This window comes from Cricetulus griseus (assembly GCF_003668045.3).
Source record: "Cricetulus griseus strain 17A/GY chromosome 1 unlocalized genomic scaffold, alternate assembly CriGri-PICRH-1.0 chr1_0, whole genome shotgun sequence".
NCBI lineage: Eukaryota > Metazoa > Chordata > Mammalia > Rodentia > Cricetidae > Cricetulus > Cricetulus griseus.
In genome coordinates, this window is record NW_023276806.1 from 199,132,679 (window position 1) to 199,158,530 (window position 25,852).

The window sequence follows — 25,852 nt, forward strand, 5'->3', positions numbered from 1 at the left end:
AAGATCTGGGTTGGATTCATGGCACCTGTATGGTGAACTAGCTCATAACCATCTGTCCAATACTTCTAGGGAATCTGATGCCCTCTTCTGGCTTCCACAGGTACCAGGCTCAAAAGTGGTGCCTAGACATACATGTAGGCAAAATACCCATACATATAAAATTAAATAAATAACACACAAGTCTGATGATTCTCAAGAAACAGCAGCCTCAACCCATCCCTCTTTGGGCCTGCATCTATCAATATTCCAAGACAGTCTTCCCTGGAAATGGGCTTCCTGATCTGAGGCACTGTCTCTCAGGCTCTCCACTGTCTGTTCTGGGAAAAGAAAAGGAGAGCTCTAAATCAGCTCAGGAAATATTCAGGTCCGTCATAGCCAGGCAGTCTACTCTACTGGTACTGTGGAAAAGAAAGACAGGGAAAGAGAAAGCTCTCACAATAATTTGTACATCCAGAGGTGCCATTATAAAAAGCCACACTGAGGCTCCAAAAAGCAATAATGGCTATCAAGTAATCAGAAACCCAGAGGTTTAAAGAAGCAAGACTTGGCAGTGTGAGCTTTTCATAGACAGTCACATACTATTTGAACAAAAGAGACAGATTTGTCTGAAACTCAACACTATTTTCCAGACTCCAGTCTTGAACTTGTTCAGCTGTCACGTTCTTGTGGTGGCTTATGGGACACATCTCTTCAAATGGTTGCTATACTTGAGCTATCAGAGGACAGAGCCTACCACTTACCCAAGTATTGTTAACCACTTACTGACACAGATAAAAACAATGCAAGCAAGTCTTTCTATTACTAAACATGAAGACTGCATGAATCATTTAGCCCATGCCTCCTAGAAAACAACCTAGGCATCTCTTTTGAATGCAGGTAAGGGAGGGGCTTGATCAGAAAAAAAGAACTTCAAGAGGCCCCTTTCTTTCCAGTTGTAGCTTGAAAGTGAAATACTACTGCTATGTTTTAGGAATTGAAAACCGAGGGGGAGACTGGCTGACAGAGAGAGCTTCAAAGCTATGGAACTTGAGCCAGAAAAGGTGGAGATTGTATGATACTTATTCTTATTGTGACTGGGGGCAGGAGGAGTGGTGGTGGTGAAGAGAACCAACTAGGATTAAAAAAGGATTATTCTGCACAGTGAGACAAGACTTAGCCCAGTGCTTCAGTGGAACAGCTGGAACAAAAGTACTCCTGAAAATCAAAACCAAAGAAAAGCAAGTCAGCCTTTTTGCTTGCAAGTTCAAAAGTCTGGCTCATATGACTATAGGTAAGTGAGGCTCTACCTGTGAAGAATTCACAAGGACAGAAAAGAGTTTGCAAAGATGGGGCCAAGTCTGCTGGGTGCCACTCATGGAGCAAAGAGGTCACCTCAGAAGTGCTAAACCCACAGAGCCTGGACAGTTCCTAAGGCGGCAAGGCCCTATACTCACACTGGTATCATGATAAGTAGCAGAGGCAATGAGGCGACCACGAAGGGCTATGCAGGAATACAGATGGAAAACAGTGCAAAACTGTTATAAGAAACAAATCACCTCTCTCAGAAAGGAAGCTTGTAAGATAGATGTAAACCAGCATCTTCCCGCTATTTGTTGTCCATAGTCCATCCATGAGCCATTCTTTACCTATCTTAAACATGGGCCCTTCAACCATTTCCTACCATTGTGATGAAACATGCCATGTACTGAGAAACAATGGGGAAATGGTTTGATTGAAAACTGTATCTTGATATATGGCTGTTTTCCAGGGATGAAGTTGGGGAGATGGGGAAATGGAGTGTATAACTGTGTGAAGCTTGACCCTACTTTTATTTTTAGGTGATGTTTAATAAATATGAACAACTATTCTTTTAAAACTTTTCTTTGAATATGTGATATGAAGGAAAAAATATGAGGTATGAGTTAATAGATTTTGTGGATCTGCCAAATTGGAGCTCAAAGTAATTGAGAAGTCCAGCACAGGGAAAGGTCACCCCAGAAAAATCTCACTTTTCAAGAAAGCACTGGCAAGAAGGAAAGAATGAGATTTTAATCACTGCAGCTAATTACATAGAAGACTAAATCACAAGAAGAGTTATTTAAGTGTCTTAAATACAATAAAAAGTAATTAACAAGAAGCGCCATCTTGACAGCTTCACGTCACAAACCAGGCCTAAAAAGATCAGCTAATTCCCCCAGCTGGGAGCCAGAGAATGAGAAAGACTCAAGGTTTGATCTTTTTATTTTTTATTTAAACTGTTTTGATTAACAGATAACAGTTCTTGCCAACTCCACAGTGAACTTAATCAAGAAAAAAATTTTAATCTATTAGAGAATGATGAACCCTGTTTGCATTGATTCCCTAGAGGGTAAGACGACACAGGGAGCTGAAGCCAGGGTGACAACAGCAAGGGCCTGGGAATCACCTCCCTCCCACACATCAAGGGAAAATCATAAGGGCCTCACTGAGGCCTACTGAGAATACAGACAATTCACACATTTTGCATGTGTGGTACATCTAAAAGTTTCCTTTGAAATAGCCCTTTGCAAGACACCATCTCATCTGCCTCTATTCTTGTTCCCCTGGAGTCACCAACTTCAAAGGATCTCTTCCAGTTGGAGGAGTCTGAAGAAGAACACCATGAGGTGTGGGGCAGGCAGTACAGGCATGGAAGCCTGCTGTCCAGTGTGATCAACAGGAGAGCCATGAGGTGTGGGGCAGGCCGTGTAAGTATGGAAGCCTGAAGTCATTTGATGGACCTCTTCTATACTGCACACCAGTCTGACGAGTCTGCCTTCCAGAGAAGAAGTGCTTGCTACAGACCACCCTTAACTCTCCCCTTAATATACCCACACAACCTGTGACCACAGCAGGTGCTTGTGGGAGGGACAGAGGGCCATTATCATAAACCTGGACACCTCACTGAATTTGTTCAGTCATTTGCTTTTTTTCCAAGTCATCTTTTTCCTGGTTGTGCTTGCTATTTTAATTACGTACTTCTTTAAATATCACATTAAGCAGTGAAATATAAGCACACAAGGAATATGCTCATGAAAAGTCACATGCTCAAAAGTTGGACAGACAGGAATGACTCTAAAAAGGCTGCAAAACAAGTGAGCCAGACAACTGTAACAGAAAAAGGCAAAGAAAAACTCAAAACTACAAGGTTCGACAATTAATATTTTTAAGTCTTCATTTCAGACAATAAGTTATGCTGTTCAGTAGGATATCAAGTAAGTGACCTGTGTTTCTCATATACTAGAGATGTGAAAACATGGGCTCAGTGGGCACAGGTGCTGCCCAAGCCTGACAACCTGTTAGGTCCCGGGAAGCTACATGATAAAAAGAAGATTACTAACTCCTTCAAGGTGTCCTCTGACCTGCACATGGCACTGTGGCATATTGATACCCTACAACCCACAAACCTGTACAAACAAAAGTAAGAAAATGTAGGCTCAGGTAAAACCCTCTGTTCTACACAGTGCTTTTAAATAACGAAGCATTACACCAGATAACAGGGTTTTAATATAAATTATTTCTAAACATGAGTTAAATGTTTGAATTAATAACTAATTTTAGTGTCGTATTATTTTAGATTTTTTTTTTGCTTGTTTATTTTTAACTTCAGAAAATTCAGGGGTTTAGGGGATAAGTAAAAAACAAACCACTCCAGAGGGAACACAAAAAGCAAATCTGGAGGTCCATCTGCAAGGGATAATACCTTTATCACCAAGTTTCCAAGACAAGTAAAGGAAGAGATTCTCAGCCACTGTCCTGATTAGATATAAACAAACCCAAAGCAGGTGGAAAGACGGTTACCTAAAAGCCTACCTGGGCAAGCCTCATGACCTAAATTTGATCCTCAGGACCCACAAATGAAAGAGAACAGAACAGACTCCGGAAATTGTCCTCTGACATCGACATTTACCTATATGTACACACACACAAACACAAACACACACACACACACACACACACACACACACACACACACACACACACACACACACACACACTGTAGCCATCCAGGGAACAGAACATTCAAGCACTAAGTATGCTTCCTAAATGGACCTGAATAGCATTACAATTGACAAATCAGTCAACAAATTTCTTATACTATCTGTCTGTTGGCTACTGGAGCTTTGACAGGAATGGAGGAGACAAAATTCCCTAATAATCTAGGGAACGACAGTTTCAACAATAACAGTAACCTCTAATGTCAAGACCATATGTAGTCTCTTGCTTTCCAGATAAATCAAGGAAAGAATATATAAGAAATGCAAAGAATTCAATGATCAAAAAGCAAGTGATAGAACTTCAAAACAGGCAAATCACTGGTATTTCTGAAAAGAAGGCATGCAAATGACCACATTAGAACATAGTCACCATTAGTAGTGATCAGGCAAACAAAAAAATACAACCCAAGGACAATGAGGTTATCATCTCTGCCCAATCAGAATGGTCATGATCACAACAGCAACAAAGGCTCCAACTGCTGGGACAAAGGGGACCCTAGGAACTATTTGTGAACATGTAAACAGCATAGCCACTGTAGAACTACGTAGGGAAGTATTTCTCTCTCATTCCGCCTAGTGAATCCACATCTGGTGGACTATTAAATAAAAACCTGAACAGGTTGAAGGAGTGATAAACTTGAAGCTGAAGGTCTGAGTCACGGGGCATAGCCACAACTTTTTCCATTATGTGTAAATACATTAAAGCTGGCTTTCCCAGATTATCCTAAAAATTTAAGAATTCAAAAAAGCCAGTCCACAAATATGTGATTTTAGGCAGTGTAAATTTATTTTTAAATATACTTTGGTGGTATGTAAGTGAGATAATCCACTCTGATGAAGTGTTAAATGTTGGTGGAAGCCATCTGCCAAAACTAAAGATGCATGTGTGTACAGACATGAAATTGTTTCCCTGGGAATGAGAGAGCAGGAGCAGCAATTGATGGAGGCGACTCCTGTTTTTTTTTCCGGTCACAAGTTTAAAGTAGAGGAAAACTAACCTCCACCATTTTCCAATACAGAACCATACACCCACCTTGAAATACTTAGTGATAAATTAATAATATTATAAGATAGTTAGATAGAATAATGACCAAAACATGACCTAATTTTCCACATTTCAAAATATCATCTCATCTATCAGAGCTGGCTTCTTGGAAAGCCTGTGAAGGTAGTGACATCAAGTGCCTATATTGAGATTGTCCCACAGAAATGAAACCTACAATTGCTGTGCGAAATTAGCAACATTAATAACCACAGGAGTGGGAACTGCCCAAGAATAGTCCTTTCCGTATGCAAAGGCAGGAATGAAGAGAAAGAGGCTTCTGCCCCTTAGGAGAGCTCTAGAAGCAACAGAGTGAAACATCTTTATCCTAGTTGGACCGTTGCTGTCACTTAGATGCAGTTCTCATATTGGGGTTCAATGTACATTCACTAAGACAGTCTCAGTTTTGATGAAAGCCCCATTTTTTGCTTTCCCTTAAAAGAAAAGAAAAATACCATTTGGTAGCAAACAGTTAAGGAGAGAAGGAAACAATGACCATGCTGCTAGGGTTTCTGTAAAGTAAGAATTGCTACTGGGAACTGGTTGTTTTAATATTTATTGTGAGAGCATGGCCCAGCAGGCTTCCTCCCTCCCCTGTCAGACCCATCCCCTTTAAGGCTCTGCTCATCAGCCAGGCTACCTAAGGACATTGGAATACAAAGTTAGCCTCTCTCTCCCTTATAAAACTCACCTTTCTAAACAACATACAGAAGCTCTTAACTAATTTTGGATAGTACCTAGGGACAGCTTGATACTCAATAAATAGCATTATTAATAGTAATGTACTTCATAGGGCCAAGCACACAGAGCCCAATAAATCTTAAACAATAACAATAATGGAAGTATATGATTAGCTAATGAGTGATTACAAATTACTTTGCAAATATAAAGTGCTACACAGCACATAATAATTATAGTCCACAGGGTTAAGTGCAAGAGAAAACAAAGCATGGAGAAAGGGGGGCAAGACTTGACTGAGCAGAGTATTCAGCTACTTGAAACCAAAGCCAGTTAGACGACTCACATTCCTCCAATGGTGACAGTGGCACAGGTCCGCTCGGAAAAGGCAGGCACCGTTTCAGTGGCTGGGCTGGCTGCTCTAATGTAGTCCACATTCACATTGACCTGGAAATAAATAATCAACACAGTTAGGTTTGGAAGTCTACAACAGCTCATTTGCAGCCATGGGCACTTGCACAATCAACACAGGTGAACTTTATGATCTAGGATTAAAAGCAACAACAAAAAGCCAACTAGCAGATAGCAGAATAAAAAATCTATAAAAGACATATTGTATAAAGGGCAGGACCCAGAATCCACAGAGAGCTCTTGATGCTCAATAGGGCAATTTAAGGAGAGCCATAAGATTCAAACAACTCAAAGACAACACATAGATGATGAGAAAACACTGGCCACGATGTCCCACTCCAAATGTCCCTAGGTAATTGCAATTTTAAGCAATGAAATGTGACCTGAGAACGGTTCTTAGTAATACAGCACCCGAATACCATGCACAACACTCTATGGCCAATCTGCAGCACTGCAAAAGCACCTCCACCATATATGTGGACAGATAAATTCCATGACACAAGAGAATTCTCATTCTCCCTGGCTGGGAATGCAAAATGGCATTGCTATCAAATGTTGGAAGACAGATCAGTAGTTTCTTAAACAACTAAGCATAAATTCTATCCAGAAATAACTCCTTGAAATTTACTTGAGAAAGTTGAAGACTTGTCCACATAGAAATCTGTACATGAAGTTAACAGCAGCTTTGTTCACAGCTGACAATAATTACAGGCGGCCATGATGACTTTCTACAGATTAACAGAAACTGGTAAATCCTGATGGTGGACTATTATTCACTACAGAAATGAGCTGCCATGTAAAGCAGACACAGAAGAAGCTCGAATGCTTATTATTAAGTGCAGGAGGCCCATCTGCAAAGTCCTCATACTGCAGTGTCCCAACTGTCTGGAAAAGGCAAAACTAGGAAGATAGCAAAAAAGATGAGTGACAGGCAGGAAATGTGTTGGCAGAACACGAGAGGGTAGGGGGATTTGAGGGCACTAGAACTATTCTGCCTGGTAGCACAAATATCCTACCCTTATGTTTGCCAAAGCCCACAGAAAGTACAATACCAGACATGAACCCTATGTGTGCGGAGCGATGATGACATGTCAGCGTTAGTTTGTCAGTTTCAGCAAACATCTCTCTCTCTCTGATATGGGACTCGGTGTGTAACTCGAGTTACAACTCGGGCAGGGTTGGGAGCACAAAATGCATAAAACAACCCTAAAAGAATAGTTTATTTTTAAAAAGAAATTAAGTAAAACACTGGTAACCAAGTCAAATGCCTGAACAAAAGATCCAAAGAAATTCCACTTGACCAACAAGGGTGGCAGAATTCTTGAGCGACCCCCAGATGTTATGGCAAAATACTTCTTAGACCATTTCTGCATCAAATACCTGTGTCTAAATATATGGCTTACCTCCTCAGAAAGACTGCATGTAATTTCAGTCTGCCCTAACTTCTCCTGGACAAAGTAAAGAACTATCAAGTAGAACAAGATAGCAATCACAAGGATGCTTGGATCTGATTTCAGTGTGTAAATCAAAATGACACAGCTAACTAAGTCTAGTGGCTGCACAGTTGGAGTTAGGAAGGTTCTGGGGGCAATACAGGGATAGAGGAGACCAGAAGAACCTTTAAGTTTTCAATGAACAAAGGGCATGCATACAAATAGGAAGCTGCAGGCATAAAATGAGAACAGTGTACAATAAATAAATTTGGGCATACTGAACAGTACGACCCCACAGGGTTTCTCTGTGTAACTTCGGAGCCTATCCTGGCACTCGCTCTGTAAACCAGACTGGCCTCAAACTCACAGAGATCCTCCTGCCTCTGCCTCCTGAGTGCTGGGATTAAAGGGGTGAGCCATCACTGCCTGGCAACAATACTATTTATGTTTATGTGTCACAACCAATTGTGTGGGAACCATTAGGAAACATTACAGGTCCTATTCATATGCTCAGTTAGGGCCATAGCCAAGCTTTATGTATTTACACTAAAGACACACCTTGACTCAAGCAGCATGAAGCTATTTGTGTCTGAGTACAGGATTTGTTTTCTAAGCACACCAATTCTCAACAACAGCCTAAAGACAGCACACTGTACAGACATCAAGTTACGCTATATTGCTACTCAGCACCATTCGAATGCTTTCACTTTGCCTGTTCTTCACAAATATTTTAAAAACAAAACAAGAAGGGACGAGGGAAATGTTTCAATTGGTAAAGTGCTTCCCACAAAAACATAAATAAGGCTTTGAGTTCTATTCTTGTCATCCACCTAAAAGGAAACAGGCCAAAAGCACATGCATGTAAACTTAGCATGGGGTGGAGGGTGGGGGTGTAGTAGAAACAAAACGATCCCTGGGGATTGTGTTAGCCAGTCTAGCCAAATCAGTGAGCCCCAGTTTCAATGAGAACTGAGGAAGTCATGTGACAATGACCTCTATCTAATCTCTATAAACATATAACATGCAGACATAAACACACAGATAAAAAACACATAAAAAAGACAGATGTCTTAAAATTTCAAGTGTCAAAATATAAACATGGAGACCACCAAATCATACTTTCAAATGTGGGGGGAAACTGCCAAACCAAAAACAAGAGCTGAGACTAGGTAACTTTCATTCAGATAACTTAAGGATGGCCCCTCAAAGCAGGCATCTGCATTCAAGTTCTGTAAACATGAGGAATGTGCACAGATGGGGGATTAACTCACAAATGCTTAGAGTTTTAAGAGTTTCCTTCATGTAGCTGACCTCAGTTAATACAGGACAAAGTCAGGACAAGGCATAGGAGGGATGTACACAGAGAGGGTATGGAAACTCAGACTCTGGGGAGAAGTCTCTAGCTAAGTTACTTCACCTGGAAGTATCCAGGAAAGGCCTCCAGCACACCTGCAAAAGTGAAAGGCCAGGAAAGTAACAAGAACATCTGAACCATGCAAAAACAACATAGGAGGTCAAAATGTCAGCCGAGCATCATTGGGTGGAAAAACCATGGAATTAAAGTATCTGAGGGCCATAGAGTATGCAGCTCTCAAACCCCATCAAACAAGTTTCTTTGTGCAGTGGGTAGCGATTAATGCAGCAACTGACAACTGGACCGATTACATGTAATTATAAGAAAAAGTAACTATGGGCACTTAGCCACAAATGGGAAATTTGTCTCACACCCTTTCCCCAAATATCAGGGACCATCATGGGAGAAGGGGCAGGGAGATTTTGAAAAGCCAGAGGCCATGGAGGAAAGAAGCAAACAATTTTCTGGACATGACAGGATCACAGCATTCAGGAGCAAACAGGAGTTGTGGTGGTCTGCACAGTGACGTTCCAACAGGAAAGAGAAAAAGGTTTCATTAGCCCTTCTCAACTGAGGAGCTATAGGCAGCTGATGGCTTCTGGGAAGGGAAGGTCCCTTTTCTTTAAGGGTGTGGATTCTGACACACTGATCATAGTCCAGTGCATGGGCCATACGTAGAAGCATATGGACTGCAAAAATGAGTTCATGAGGTACTGAATTTAAGAAGAGGAAAAAAGGAGGTGAAGTTGTGGAGGTAGGGTGATAGGAATCGATCTAGGAGGAACTGGGGCGTGAGGATATAATTTAAATACACTGTATGAAATTTTCAAAGAATTAAATAATTTTTTAAATACATGGAAACAACGAAGTAGACATACCTCTGAATTATCAATAACCTGTTCAACAAACCCATGACCCTAATTCCTACTAGCAAGAAGGAAAAAAAATTATCACTGTTTAAAAATAAAGTGAATCTCCAAGATACCTTGTATCTGCCAATGTCAAGCTTCTTCCTCATCCATAGATGGAAGGAGACAGTTATGAACATAGAAATATTACTTGGAACATTCCTTGTATTTCAACAGGGTCACGGAGTTGTGATTATGGTGGAGTAGTGATAACAACACAGTGAACACCTAAGTTGCCGGGCCAGAAGGTCAGCCTGAGGTGCTGCCCCCAGACTGCCTTCCAAGGGAACCAACCCATGGGACACACCCCCCCCACACACACACCCTTTAATGTTCAATAACCAAAAGAAATAACAGCTACATTCATCTTTCAATTAATTATTTCCTATATCAAGAGAAAGAGAATTGCAAATGAGAAAGAGATTAAAGAGCTCTTCATGGAGGCAATATTATTAAAGAAAATCTCAGACACAAACAAGGCTCTGAGAATAGCCCTCAGCCAAGATACACACCTTCAGGCAACAATGACAAACCAGGAATTAAAGTCAATGTGTAATTAGCATTTATGTCCCTCTCCTGTGGATTCTCAGATCTGTTCCTCTACTTGGAGTTTTTCATCTCCAGTTATTCATCACTGACCTGTCAATCATTCTGAAAAGCTGAAGTTTAAACAGGTTCAATTAAAATGACTGCAAATCTTGGAAGTGTCTGTCTGAATAAATGATGACCTCAGTTTTGGGTTTGTGGTGAGTTACAGAGAAGAGACTGATTATTACAAAGGTGGACCATCCTGTCAGCAAAGATGGCGATGACAACTAAATGATGAAATGTGCATTACCATCACTGAGGATCAGACAGAAATAAAGACAATGGCAGATGCTCAAGAAATGTTTGGTTGGCATGTGTATGTCATCTTCACAAGGTCCCCGGAGCACCAGATTGGAGATTTATAGTACCATTTAACTTTAAAACTGTAAAAGACAGCCTAACCAAAAATGGGATATTACATTCTAATTTCTTTCGGGCTTTGTAATTTACACCTTCCCTTTACACAATTCACTGGGTCATACAGAAGGTGAGCACCAGGGGCAGGATGACCATGTCTTTTGCTCAGGGAAAGAACTGGCATGAGACTTGCAGGTGAAGATGCAGTCAACAGTTGTTGCATGAATGAATCAGGAAAATTTGGGGGCATAAACTTCTGGAAGGCACCTTTGAAATGAGAAGGTTGGGCATTTTAAGGATACTTTGAAAAGTTGTTGGGCACTGTGCTGCTTTATTTAACAAGAACAATGATTTCAACTGTGGGTGTGGTGACAGAAGCCTGAGGAAGGAAAAACATTTTAGAATTGTGACGAAAATCCAATGTTTAACAACAACAACAAAAAGAAAGTACCTACCATGAGAAAAACAGCAAGCAAAAAATACGAAATAGCATTTCTCATAAAATTTGTTTCTTGCATCTCTGAAAGAACACCAAGCAGTCTAAGCAATACTTGGCCACTACACTGCAGAATTTTCTTTGAAAGCAATTTCGGGGAAACCTTGTAGGAACTCACATGGTTTCCTAAGCTACAAGTTCTCTCTTTTGCAAAGCCTGGAAGCAGTTAATATAATAAATCACTTTGGACCATACTTACACTCTAGGATCTATGGCCATTCTTCAACTAAGAAGTGAATAGAAAACATCAAATCCCCAAAGAACTTGATACATGCTAATTTAATGAGGAAATGTGACCTCCCTAAGCATTAAAGATGAGGCAAGGAGAAGAGCAACTGCATATCCATAACATTTCCAGGTCATGGCTTAGGTTTACTTTTAATATAAACAGAGCTGTTATGTGAAACTACTTTGTATAACTACCACATAATCTGACCTATTAGTATACACACTGAATCATAAATTCACAGGAAGCTGCAAAAAATTCCTCTGTCTTTAGAAATAAGGTCTGTTATGTGACTGTTTGCATGGCAGAAGTTGTGGGTGGTTATGGAAAGCTTCTATGAACCCCTGACACAAGAAGACAATACCACCTGGTCCTAAATCCAAGTCATGCCACCCAGAAACAAAAGTGAGGAAAACAAGAGCATCAGAAGCCAGGTAAGAGCACAGCAGTGGAGCGGCTTCATACTTAGGTGGCTCCCAACAACCTTACAGCTGTGTGAACTTGTAAGAGTCACTTAGTGTCTCTATGTCTGCCTTGCTCTGCAGGGAAGAAAAGCATGAGACATGACATTAGAAGCATCACTCATTTTTAGATAAACAGGCACTGATTTTCTGAGAACAGTGGCTGGCACAGAGTAAGTGCTAAATAAGTGTGTATGAGATAAACAAACACACCTACACATATATATATGCATAAATAAGACACATGTTGACTCAAGTCATTAGACTTCTGAAATCATTAGACAGACAGACTCAATTAAATACACTTTTCTCCTTAAGGAGTCACAGCAAACAAGAATGTGTACCTCATACATATTCATCCCAACTTGGAGATAAGTAGGGCTTATTTTAAAGAATGACACACTATTTAGTATTTATTTAAACGTTTAAAGGATTAATTTTGTAGGAACTAGTTATTGGATATTTTATTTACTGAAGATAATTAAAGCAGAATGCTGTGAACCATCTCAATTAGTAGGTTAACTGAAGAAATTCTGTGCAGGATGCTTCTTGACTTATTAAATGAGGAAGACAACGAACACCAAAGAAAGCCCACGAGCACATTTGCTTTGGACTTCCATACACAATACTCCTCACTATTTAAATTATGGAACTAGGAACCAAACCAGGGCTTTGCCATGCTAAACAAGTGCCATTGAGGCACACCCTAGCTCTGCTCAGTAGTTTCATGAAGGTAATTTCAATGGTATCTGCTAATTAGACAGCTGGATTTTTTAAAATTAACACTCGATTTCCCAATTTCTTTACCTTAAGATCTAAAGTTTGTTCTAAGATAGGTAGTGACTGGATGATAATCAATGCATATGTTAAAAAATTGCTTTTAAGTTAACAATGACACCTGTTGATTGTAGATGTTAAAAAGAAATTAAGCAAAAGTTTTTAACTATTATAGCTGAAACTTACTTGTTTCATCATTCACTTTTGTGTATTGAAGTCTCTTACAATAGCCTTTCTACCAAGCATTCTTAAAAGCATGCACAGTTTGCTGCTTCATCTATACTGCAAGAACATAAACCAGTGCTCCTCGGCTACCTCTGCAATTCAGCAAAGATGCACTCCGGGACACCCCCTTCCAAATCACTGTAATTAGGGGCTAAGGCTGGTTGTTTATTCTTGTGTATTATGCTGCTCTCCCATCTACAGCCACCCTTCCCACCTCCCTCATCCAGGTCTATTTTAAGCACATTTCATTTTCATCAATGGAGTGATAAGTTATAGTGCTTTCGAACCTTTAAACGCCCAGAGTCACCTTCTTACTTGCTGTTTCTCTGACCCTATCCCACCCCAAGAACACACACACATCCCAACTTAGATATAAAAATAAAATATGGCTCTGAAAATTGAAATTATTTTAATTAAATTTGATGGGGATTTAAAAAATTGATCACCATTTGAAAAATCTCTTCAGATACCAGCAGTTTTCATTAAACTTGACTCTTTAATTTTAAAGGATTTTACCTATTTTTATTTTATGTACATTGGTGTTTTGTCTGAATGTATGTCCATGTGAGGGTGTCAGATCCCTTACAACTGGGATTATAAAACAGTTGTGAGCTGCTATGTGGATCCTAGGAATTGAACCTAGGTTCTCAGGAAGAACAGCCAGTGCTCTCAACTGCTGAGCCGAGACCCAGCCTCAATCTGTTTTTAAGTTTTTATAATCACACATTAATTAAGGAGTATAATTGAGGTTTGTCCTAACATTCCATTCTCTCATTATTATGTCACTGTCATAACTCAAACCCATAATGTTTAATACCAAACTACTTGCCTCTAAAGAAAAACTCAAAAGCACTGACCCAAACTATCCTCGGTGCTCCTTGGCACATTCGGCTTATTCCTTATCACAACTAGAGCTTCTCATTGCTTTCCCTGGGGATAGAACGTGAGGGTGGGGTTTACCCCCTCTTCTACATACAGTGTCAATCAAACTCCTCTGTGTCCAAAATTTTCAAGGTCATCAGCAGTCAGGAGAAATTAAATCACAATGTCTAGAAGTCTCCCAGGAGGAGTTCCAGTCATATGAGCAGCACAAAAACATGGAGATACGCATGCCTTTGCCTTTGTGAAGAATACACACAATGTCACCGAGTCTATAAAACAGCAGCAGTAATAATGTGAAGAGAAGATGCTTAGTGAGGGGTATGCAGAGAGGGGAGGTACATAATGGATTGTAAGAATGACTGGGAGGAGAAAAGGGAGGAGGACTAGCAGGGTGTATTGCTAAGGAACGGGGCAAAGCAAAAGGTTATATCATATCTGTTAATAAAGCCAGTCTATGAAGATTTGCAACATCCTCCACCCACTATGAATAAAACTTGGGAAACCTAGGCAATACATGAAATAATGAAAGTATTCACCCAGCCAACAGTGCCACTAGCATCCCATTGCTGTAGGAGCAAGTATGGGAAAGCTAGCCTCTATCAGCACAGTAAGTAAAGAACTTTTCTCCAGCATGCTCAGGAGCAGGTAGTAAGAAATCATTCTGACTAGGGATAACGCATTCAAGGAAGTTAACTAAAGGCCAATGTTAAAATGGTTTACTGGTCTCACAAGCTGTGTCGTGACCTTAGAGGAGAACTGTGGAGAAAAATGTAATAATTCTTTAGAATTTATTTGGAACAAAATACAGCCCAATAAAGATTACTTTGTATTAATAGGTCACTTTGTATCTTAATTATCCTTAGTTTTATGGCTAAGTAAGCATTTCAAAATAATTGACCTTTCTGGGGACCAAACCCAGGGCTGTAAGAATGCTAAGCACTATTCTACCACTGAACTACATAAATTCACTCTAGGAATTTCCTTATGTAAACAAATGAACCTTCCAAGCCCCCAGCCCTCACAATTCTATCCTTCAGTTATCAGGTACCTGTAGCAGAAATATTGCTTAGGTTCTTTAAAGGCTAGTCTCACCTTCTGACCCATCAATTCACTCCTGGGTACACATTGTACAAAATGTAAAACAGGGTCTTAACAAAAAATCTGAATGCACAAGTGTGCAGCAAAATTAATCACAGTAGCCAAAACATGGAAATGAGAAAGGCCCACCAATGGATGAACTGAATGTGGCACGTGAGAATAGCATTCGTGCTCAAAGGAAGGAAACTCTTGACGGGTTACAGCACAGAGGTACTAGGAAGGCTTCATGGTAAGTAAAAACAAACGTCACATAGAAGACACACAAAAAAGAACAATGAATGTCACTATTTAAGTGAGGTGCCAAGAGCACTTAAATTCAAGAAGGCAGAAAGGACAATGAAGTTTGGCAGGGGCTGGAAGGAGGGATATTTAATGAGCACACTTTCAGCTTCGGAAATGATGGCCAGCAGGGCACACACAGCATCGTAAGGTACGCTAAAATTTACTCTGAAGATGAAGATTAAGATGTATATTTTAACACCACTAGACTCAACTAGCCATCGGTCAGCAACACTGTATCAGCAGCTAAGCTAGCAGAAGCCAGGCAAATCTAAGCTTAAGTCTGGCAAACTCCTGAATTTCTTGGTTGCATCAAGGGGGCAGTTCTGTCATACTCCCAGGGAAAGAGGTGGTTCTAAAGGCAACTGATAATTAGAAATTATGTTTAATACCTCCAATAAATAGAGATGAAAGGTAGTACTTATACATGACAACACCATCTACTTTTCCTGGGTTATAAAACTGCCTTTGTCTGTTTTCTCACTAACTGAAGAGAAGAGCAAATTCCTCCCCGAACATGCTGTACATGGAAGTTCAGAGGAGTCCACCCAAATAAATCATTATTTCCATGAGGCACCTGGAAAACGGGGTAAGTAACTTTGACTAAATAGAATTATCTTTTGATGTTGTAAACCCTGATACATTTCCTCTGTAAGGAATAAATAGTCTCTCCCCGGCCCCAGAGATCTGTCACTTGTAGATCTTTATTTTGAGTAATTTCTGGCATTATATTATAATTTTGTTACTTCTATCTACTTCTTCAGCCACTGGATTTAGTAATTTCTATTTATGTGTTTGTCTAATAAACTTACATTCTCATGTGCTTCTCCAAGTGGTATTTTCCAGTGCTATCAGCAAAATTATTACATCTTTGGAAGTCCTGTCAGCAAGTCTGGTAACATTCAACCTGGGATGTCCTTTGGCTGAGCAATTCTACTTGTGAAAACTCATTCTACTAAAGAAGCTGGTGAAAAAGCCATGTCCCCTTTGTAGTGAGGTGGCTTAACATAAACGTGAAACTGCATGCTGAGCCCAAGAAATCCAACTTGGCAGAGCCACGGGCTGCCTTTTTACCAGTGTATTACTAGCACTTCAGTGAAAGGATGAAGCTGCTGAAAGCAAGGGAGGCCTATACAATCTGTGATGAGAAAATGATCAGATAAAAATGTCACTGCTCAATGATACAGAAAGGATTCCATCTGCTGGAACACATATAAGAGATACTAGGATCTGGAGGAGCAAAAGTGAGATGCATAGCATCTGGAAGGAAAAAAAAGTAAGAGATGCATAGGATCTGGAGGAGTATACTTGGAGCAGAAAAGTTTATTTCTTTAGTTGCAATTAGTGGATTTTTTTCTGTTGGAAGTAAAAAGAAAACTTTTAAGGAGAAAACGAGATTAATGTTTGCAAAAGTTAACAGTAGAATAACCTGAAATACATATATAACAAAAGCATCTACCTTCAATAGCAACCTGCTCACAACCAGGATCTTCAGTGTTGAGTATCTATTTCATAACCACATTTCCAACATTGAGGTCATGGTCAATGCTCAGCAGTAGTGGCCAGCTAGGAAGAATTATACAGGAAAGGCTAAGCAGTTAGAAGGACATGATCCGGAGAGCTTCCGGGTGCCCAGTGGTGTACTGTTGCCATGGCAGGTGGGCATCACTGTCTGCAAATGAACTGCCAATCTCACTGTGAGCTGATAATGACCCTGCCACCACCACCTGCCTGCCATATGTTTTCCCTACTTGTCACATAATAAGGAACTGCATTTTGGCATGCTGATCACTGACAGTTTGATACTACTGGTGATGTTTGTTGTACATCACAGAGTCAGAGAGGAGTAGAAGAGGGATGGAAGACATGGCTGGCCCCATTGACATTCATGATGGCACACTTTGTGACAGAGTGGCCAGCTGCTCGTCCTTTAGTGCTAAGATTGAGAGTTCTAGGGTTGTAGGGCTCTGCCCCATCTCTGCTCAGCCCAGTGATTCCACTCCCCACTAGAAGAGCAAAAAGAAGTTCACTTTCCTACCATAAACCACACATCTTCCGTCTCCTTAAATTATCACAATACAGACATGGAGGACCAGAACCATGCCAAAGGGACTTCTTTTTTACTGTGATGTAATACAGAAGTAAGTATAGGGTATGGCATCAAGAGTCATAAAACGCAAGCTGATAGAACACTGCTCCAGAGAAGACATCATTTGGCCTTATTACAATAGGACAATGTGGTTGTAAACCAGGAAGCTGGCCCAAAATGGGATCCTTTAATTAGAACCTTAACTTCAATGCACAGAACAGAGAAACACAAAGTTTATTATTTTCACGAACCAACAAACAGTAAGTATGTCCTGAAAAGAGGTTTTTAGTAGTTTAGGTGACAGATGGTGACACATAAGAGATTACTGGAACTGGCTATGCATGCTACCAAAGCACTTTTATGTCTACTAATAAGAATGAAAGGGACATATTCCATGGTTTTGGACGTCACTGATTCTAAATGAGACTGCCCACATTTAACTGCTTGCTTATACCTTCTCTTAGCACTGGTAAACACATTGAATAAAATGCCAGCCAGCATTAACACCAAATGCTTCTTTAGTAATTACTCCAACTAACAGGAAGATTTAAATTTTAATTTAAATAAAATTTGTAACATTTCAGTAAGATAAAATTCACCATTTTAAATTTAAATTCAGTATGGGGCTGAAGAGACAGTTCAGCAGTTAAGAGCACTGGCTCCTCTTCCAGAGGACCTGGGTTTGATTCTCAGCACCTACATGGCAGCTCACAACTGTCTCTAACTGCCAGGTCCAATACTCTCACACAGACATACATGCAAGCAAACACCAATGCACACAAAAATAAAAAATAAATTCCTAAGTATATTCATGATACTTTACAACCATGGCCATTACCTAATTCTAATACACATTCAACAAACCAGAAAGCAGCTCTGTATACATTAAGCAACCAGTCTCCAACTAGAGCTTCCCCTAGCCCTTGGCAATCAGGAATCTAGTTACTGTCCCTATGGAATTCACTGAACATCTCACAATAAAACCTCTTCCAAATGATATGATAGACTTTGAACAGTCCCCAATGGAAGCCCTCACCCTTCCTGGGGAGCAGAAAGGGGTGGAGGTGGGGGGGGGGGGTTGATGGCTCTGCTAGGGGAGGAGGGAAGGGAGAGAGAACTAGGATTGACATGTAAAACAAGTTTGTTTCTAATAAAAACAAAATACTTTGAGGTTTTCTGCTTTTTTTTTTTTAAATCAGGACAGTGTTTACAAGGTTTAATTATCCTGTAGTATGTATTAAGACTTCAGTGCTTCCTAAGGTAGACAGCATGTTGAACATACTTCTGCAATTGCACCATTAAGAAAACATTAGCTGGGCACAGTGTTTATCTGTGGATCTCTGCATGTGTTTCCATCAGTTACTGGATGTAGGTTCTATGATGACAATTAAGGAAGTGGCCAATCTGATTACAGGGGAAAGCTAGTTAGTTCGAGCACCCTCTCCACTATTGCTTAGGGTTTTGCTGAGGTTATCCCTGTGGATTCCTGGGAATTTCCCTAGTGCCATGATGGCTCCCTCTATCAAGATATCTCTTTCTATTCAAGGGAAGAATAATAATATAAGCAAAGAGATCAAAACCAAGATAGGGAAACCCACAGAAGCAGCTGACCTGAGCTAGTGTTAGCTCGCTGACTCCAGACTGACAGCAGGGACTGAACGGCACAGGACTGACTAGGCACTCTGAATGTGGGTGACACCTGTGTGGCTTGGGCAGTTTATGGGGTCACTGGCAGTCGGACCAGAATTTATCCCTTAGTGCATGAACTGGCTTTATATAGCACATTCCCTGTGGAGGAATACCTTGCTTAGCCTAGATACAGGGAATTGGGCCTTGGTCTTGCCTCAATGTGATGTGACAGACTTTGTTGATTCCCCAAGGAAGGCCTTACTTCTGCTGAGGAGTGGAAGGGGGGTGGGGTGGAAAGAAGGTCTGTAGAATGGGAGGAGGAATTGGTTTATAAAATGAAAACAGATTGTTTTAAATAAGAAGTAGACACTTCACAAGTAAGAACTCAGGACAGCAATGTGATTTTTTTCTCCTTTTTTATTTATTTAAATTAAAAACAAGCTTGTTTTACATGTCAATTCCAGTTTCCTCTCCCTTTCCACCTCCCCTGCCTCCAACTAACCTCCTATCCCATCCCCTTTCTGCTCCCCAGGGAGGGTGGGGCCTTCCATGGGGGGTCTTCAAAGCCTGTCATATCATTTGGACAGCAATGTTTTGAACACCATAAGAAGGTGCACTGGGAATCACTAGAGAGCAACTGATGGCATATACAAAAGAGCTACCTGTAATGAACAAGAAAGAACTAAGCCATCAGAATCAATTTGCCAACTTTATATAACCTTGACTAAATCCGTGTGTGTGTGTGTGTGTGTGTGTGTGTGTGTGCGCGCGCGCACGCGTGCGCGCGCGTCAATGATTCGCAATCTGTAGGTCTTGGGGTCACATATCAGAATCCTTCATATCAGATATTTACATTACAAATCATAATAGTAGCAAAATTACAGTTATAAAGTAGCAGCAAAAACAATTTTATGGTTTGGGGATCACTACAATATGAGGACATGTGTTTAGAGTTCTCAGCACTAGGAAGGTTGAGACCCACAGCACTAAATTGTATCAGTCACTTCAAAGGAAAGGAAACCTTCCCTGCAATGGTTATTTGTGTAACATAACCTAGACAGACATTGCACAAAGTATATAACTTCATGTGGATATAAAATACAGAAAGTCTGTCAAAGACAGGACCCACAGACTTCTGCATTATTCTGCACATACTTACACCGAACCAACGGGTTTGGGTTTCAGGGACTCATTTTCCAATCTGGTATTCTACAAACATCCCCTACACAGCACAAGGGATGCTGCTCAGATCTGCTACCTGACGTCATCTCTAGTCAACCTGACGTCATCTCTAGTCTGTCCTTGTTGCTAGGAGTTCACAGTGGGAAAACTAAGATCTTTCTATACCACAGTAGTCACAGGATAAAAAGAAATAGCCCATAACCCAACTTAATAGGTTAACATGGGAAAGACTTTTAATTTTTCTAAAAGCTGCTACAGATAGAAAAATGGCTTATCGGGTAAAAATACTGGTTTGATTCCCAGTACCACATGGTCGCTTACAAGCATCTCTAATTTCAGCCCCGGGGGTCCTGGTACTCTTTTCTCTATGGACACAAGGGACACACACACACACACACACAGATATACACAGAGACAGACAAAACACCCATAGACATACAATAAACAATTTTTTAAGTTGTCAGTTTAGTGTGTATGTGCAAGACAGTATAGCTTTTGGAAGGAAGTTATTTTTCTACCATGTAGGTTCTGGCTTAGCAGCAAGCACCTTTTCCTTTGGAATCATCTTGCTCTAACCTTGTGATAGTACAAAAGTCTCTGTCAGAAAAGTCGCTGTATTTTGGCCTAGGAGCTAAGTTAATGTCTTATGAACAAGCAAGTTTCGAGCTATAAACTTAATATCCTGGTGTCAAAATATCAAATAGAAAGCTGAGGATGGTATTATTTTTTAGACTTATTTATTTCATTTTAAATGTATGAGTGTTTTTCCTGTATGTTTGTGTTTGTATGACAAGCCAGAAGAGGGTCTTGGGTCCCCAGAAACTGGAATTATCGGTGGTTCTGATCCATCATGTGAGTGCTGGGAACTGAGCCCAGGTCCTCGGCAAGGGCAACAAGTGCTCTTATCCATCTTTCCGGGCACCTGACAATGGCATTATTAACACTCCACCACTATAGCATTAGCACAGGATCTCAGGCCACTCTATGGAAAAGAAGAACAAAGCCAAAGCTCCCAGTAGCTACAGAAAACAGTGAGGAAATGCCCAATCAACAGGTGTAAGCATCCCAACACAACAGCAAGACCACACAAAAGTACTAATATCCCAAGAAATCAGCAAGTGTGGTTGCCAACTGCACACAGGAGCTTATTGCAATCACTGCCCAAGACAATCATGTAAAACAACAAGAGACATTTCTAAAGCCCAGACAATTAAAACATACATTTTAGTACAACTAGGAGGTTCAGGAAACAGGAGAAAAATGTGCTGTTAGAAAAAGAACAAGCAAAACGCTAATACAATATATTTACTAAGAAAATGAAACAGAACAGTAAATAAAAATTTTAAATGACTGGATTTTAGATTAATTATCTGCTAAAATAGATAAAAGAGGACTATTATATACTGTCTCTTATTTTCTTCATAAAAGACAAACCAATATGCATAGGCACAGTTAGACTGAATAAAAATTATGTAGTTATAAATAGAATCTGCATAATAAGTGATTACAGATGACAGGAGGACATAAATTGAAACGTTGCATCAAATTTAATAAAATGAATATCATTCAGTGATATCAGCTATAATTCCTATGAATATAAAATTTAATATTCAATGATGGCTTTGAATCTAAGAGGTCTAGAAAAACATCTTATGGTCAAAGGAATTGTAAGCTTGTTTGGGCAGTGTGACCTGGAACAAATGATGGCTAGAACTAGCAACTGGTATTTGTTTAATAACTCCCAAAACAGAAAAAGCAAAGAGCCATGCAGAATAATTCTACAATGTAAGATACAATGCATCTGTTAAGTAGGGACCTTATACTACTTTTTGTTTTTATCGTTATGCTTCTTTCTAACATTGGGTGAAATTTCTTTAGCTACTTAAGGATAATTGGACTGGAAAATAGTAGGAAGCCACATTAATAATAGCAATAAAACAGTGATAGCTATTAATGATTTGGAAAGATTTGGTTATAATGGAAAGGGAGTCTTCTGCAATACAAGAGATATAAAAAATTTAAATGGCCAAGTCTATGAATGTAAATGAACAAAACAAAATACCTGTATGGTAAAGAACATTAGATGATTAATAGTTCAATTATATGAAAAGTTCACTAGTGTTTATTTCAACTCTTAATTTGTTAACTGCAGTTTTAAGGAATAAACATAAATAAATGTTCTATTTTAAATGGGAAGAAAAGCGATCATGATTATTACCCAAAGCAAGTTCACACTTCTACAAAGGGGTAAATGGATCCAGGACAGCTTATGACATCTCCAAATGGAAACATCTATTAAATGAAAAGTTATGTCTAGATTCCTACATATCAGAATAAATCAAATCTGAATTATGAAAACAAGAACCTATAGTAAAGAAAAAGGTATTAGTACCATTTTTGTAAGTCAAGCCTATTTTTTGCCTGGATGGAATTACTGTCTAGGAAGGTGGCCCAAAGTTCTTCCAAGTTTCAATCACTGTAGACGCTATCCTGATGATGAACGGAAACGGTCTGAAGTTAGGGCACTGGTAGAGTAACTTGCCTCTAAGATGTGAAACCTCAGGTTCAATCCCTATGCCCAACAAAACCCAGAAGAGTAAGAGGCATTACAATCCCTGTTCCTGACACTAGATCTCTCTCACTAAGCACCCTACAGCTATGTCTCTTGTCCACAGAAAAGCAATCCAAACAGAGAAATTACTTAATTAAAATAAAGGGGCATACACTGTTGGTATGCTGTTTTTAAATGATGAAGGCTAAGAAATTAAGCATAAAATAGGTCAAATAAATTTCAGATAAAATGAATAAAACGGAAGTTTAGAATGAGTGAACAAAAATCCTAGGAATCATAAAAGCTTGAATTTCATGTGAGATAAAATACATAGGATTAAATGGAGAGAAAAGTGAAATGCCTGTTCCTTTCTACTTTCCCTTTAAACACCCAGCTCTACAAATCTGTGTGACTGTATATGGGTGGTGGGTGGTGGGGGTGGTGAGGTACATAGAACTGGTTCACTCAGTTCTATGCACAATATACACTAGCATGCACAAGGAAACCTGCATGTGTGTAATCTGAAAAAGATATTAACTATATTTTAACAACTAGAATATTACCTTTAGCAAAGAGAGTGATAAGAAGGAAACACAAAATGTTCTGTGGAATGAAACTGTATACATCAGCATTTAATTCTGGGTATAATGTGAAAGTGAATCTTAAACCTAAAGTGGTTTGGTCTTCAAAGAAAAAGCTTATAGATTCAGCTAGCTACAAGGAACCCCTCAGAAATGGTGTTAAACCCGTGTTCTTTCTCCAGTGAGCCAGGAGAGAAAGATTTCAGCTACATCATGGAATTTAGCTTAGATTCATACAAAACAAAGTAAGACTTCAATACTTTCTTGAAAATGAGACATTAACTGGCTGTCTATAAAGAATTGGGGAGAAAAAATAACTTTTCTGAACTGGCAGATAATTTTTTTGAGATAAATAAAATGTCACTGCTGCTAAAAATGTGTTAGGACTGCACATTTTATTTCAATTAAGTATTCTGGCAAATATACATTTAATTTTAAAAGTGATTCTATGTAAATGTAACACCATGGGGAAAAGACAGTATAGTAATACAGCACATTTGTTTCTAACCAGTCTGCCTTAAACAGACAACATACATTTTTAAATAAAGCAGCATTTCTATTCCATTTTAATTTTCAACATACTCCATATTTAATACCAGAGTTAATTCTTCACTGCTTAGCTGTTGACTAGAGTCATCACATAGTAATATGAACCATAACCTCTCATTCAAAGCATCAAGATACTTTAAGAAAAATATGCTGCCTGTGTGATCAGAAGTAATAGACTTCATAATATTGAGTCAATACCTGAATTCATCAAGGACAGCTCAACTAACAGTGCTGCTTTTAAACGAAAACATGGTAGAGTGGGGGAGAGGTGGGTTGGGTCATGTGTGGGGGGTGCTCTTTAGAAATGATGGATCCACTTAGGGAGATAACAGGAAGGGCACATGGCAATTTATTCCTCACTGATAACTAGATGGTTAAGTTCAGTATATAAGGGGAATCCTTAATTTTGAGCTTATGACTTTCAGAGAAATTTGGTATATACAAACAACTGGCAGGGGTATATTTTGCCCTTTCTTCAGCTACTGTCCTCAGGAGTCCAACCAGTTCCCATTGGAACTCTGGAAGTCTCTCAAGCTGTAAATCATGAAATAAGGCAGTGGGATGTTAAAGTTCTCTCCCATTACTCTACCTTACCTGCTCCATTCACTCTAGGATTCAGGAGAGCCTAGACAGGGCTCCTGGGTAGCAAAAACCTTTCTGAAGGACAAACAGCCAACTTCAGTCTTACATCGTAGGTCATCTTCCTCATAAGTGACAATGTATCCTTCTGTCCTCATTGCTCATTTTTACATGCACAGACCCTGCTCATTCTGCCTTATCAAGACATAAAATAGAACAAGCTAATTTTATTTGTCATATTATATACTTCTCTCTGTTCTTAGTTTTCTTAAGCCCTGACTCAGAAGTTTGCTTATATCGATCGAGCAGCTGAGATATATATGGCAAGCAGCCCGCTACGTGCTTGACATACATTGTGTCATTTAATGCTCATGACAACCCAGGTTAGGTAATACTGCCCCGGGGATTCAAACTCATGTCCATGTGGTTCAGAGCCCACCCACTAAACCACTACAAACAGCCAGCAACAGGATATTGATTAAACATTCACTTGGCATTAAATGATAAAAGTACCTCATGTAGAAGACTACTTAACGACAGAGGGAAATCATCATGTGGAAGGCTGCAGAGCAATAAGTAGCATGTAATTACCAGCTAAAATGAAAATTATGCTAATAGCCACATGCGTAAAAAAGACTGGACTGATATACACTCAAGTGTTAGCAGATGTTACCCCTGGGAGGACAGCTTTTTCTTTATCCTTTTCTCTTGTTTTAATAAAATACAATAAGCAAGTGTTGTTTTGTGATGGCTGAAGAGGGAAGCAAGTGACAAAACAGAATACAATATCATAAGCAAGGATGGAGTGGACAATATTAGCAATGTTAGTAGAATTTATAATTGCATTTTCAAGTAGAAAAATTATACCCATAGAGAAAATTAGGCTCGATTTTTACAAGACAGCAGCAAGCCTTTCCCAAATTATGAAGATCAAATAGGCTAACATTTTAGTATTTGTATGTACAGAGAAATGAAACCCAAATGTAAAGATACTATTTGTGGAAATATGGTCCCACATTTAACTATATTTAAGGTGCTATCAAATGCATAAAATTCAGGAACTTAGCTCATCCTCCCACAAACATGTTTATCTATGAAGGACTATAGGATGCAAGGGAGATGCACAAAGAAATGACAACAGTAGCTGCTTCTGCAGACAGGACCTGGACTAGAGAGGCCCAAGACACAAACCAGGGTGTTCAAGGCCTCTCTTTGACCTCTTTATTACTATTTGAATTCGGGAGCAAGTGCTACTCAAAATATTTATAAAAAGACAACACAACACGAAAAATACAATAGTTTTTAAAGATTTATTTATTTTATGCACATGGGTATTCTATCTGCATGTACAGTTCTGAGCTACCATGTGGTTGCTGGGAGTTGAACTCAGGACCTCTGGAAGAGCAGCCAGTGCTCTTAACCACTGAGCCATCTCTCCAGCCCCAAGAAGTACAATATTAAGGCTTTCCTGTTTAAAAAAAT

The 25,852-nt window shown here is 39.5% G+C and overlaps 1 protein-coding gene across 1 annotated transcript in view; it reads right to left on the reverse strand.

Annotated features, from left to right (window-relative positions):
- Snd1 (staphylococcal nuclease and tudor domain containing 1) overlaps positions 1-25,852 on the reverse strand; it is a 399,500-nt gene that overhangs the window by 215,830 nt on the left and 157,818 nt on the right. The window contains exon 12 of the mRNA XM_027391329.2: positions 6,062-6,162. Within this exon, the coding sequence (XP_027247130.1) occupies positions 6,062-6,162 (101 nt within the window). The remainder of the gene's footprint in view (positions 1-6,061; positions 6,163-25,852) is intronic.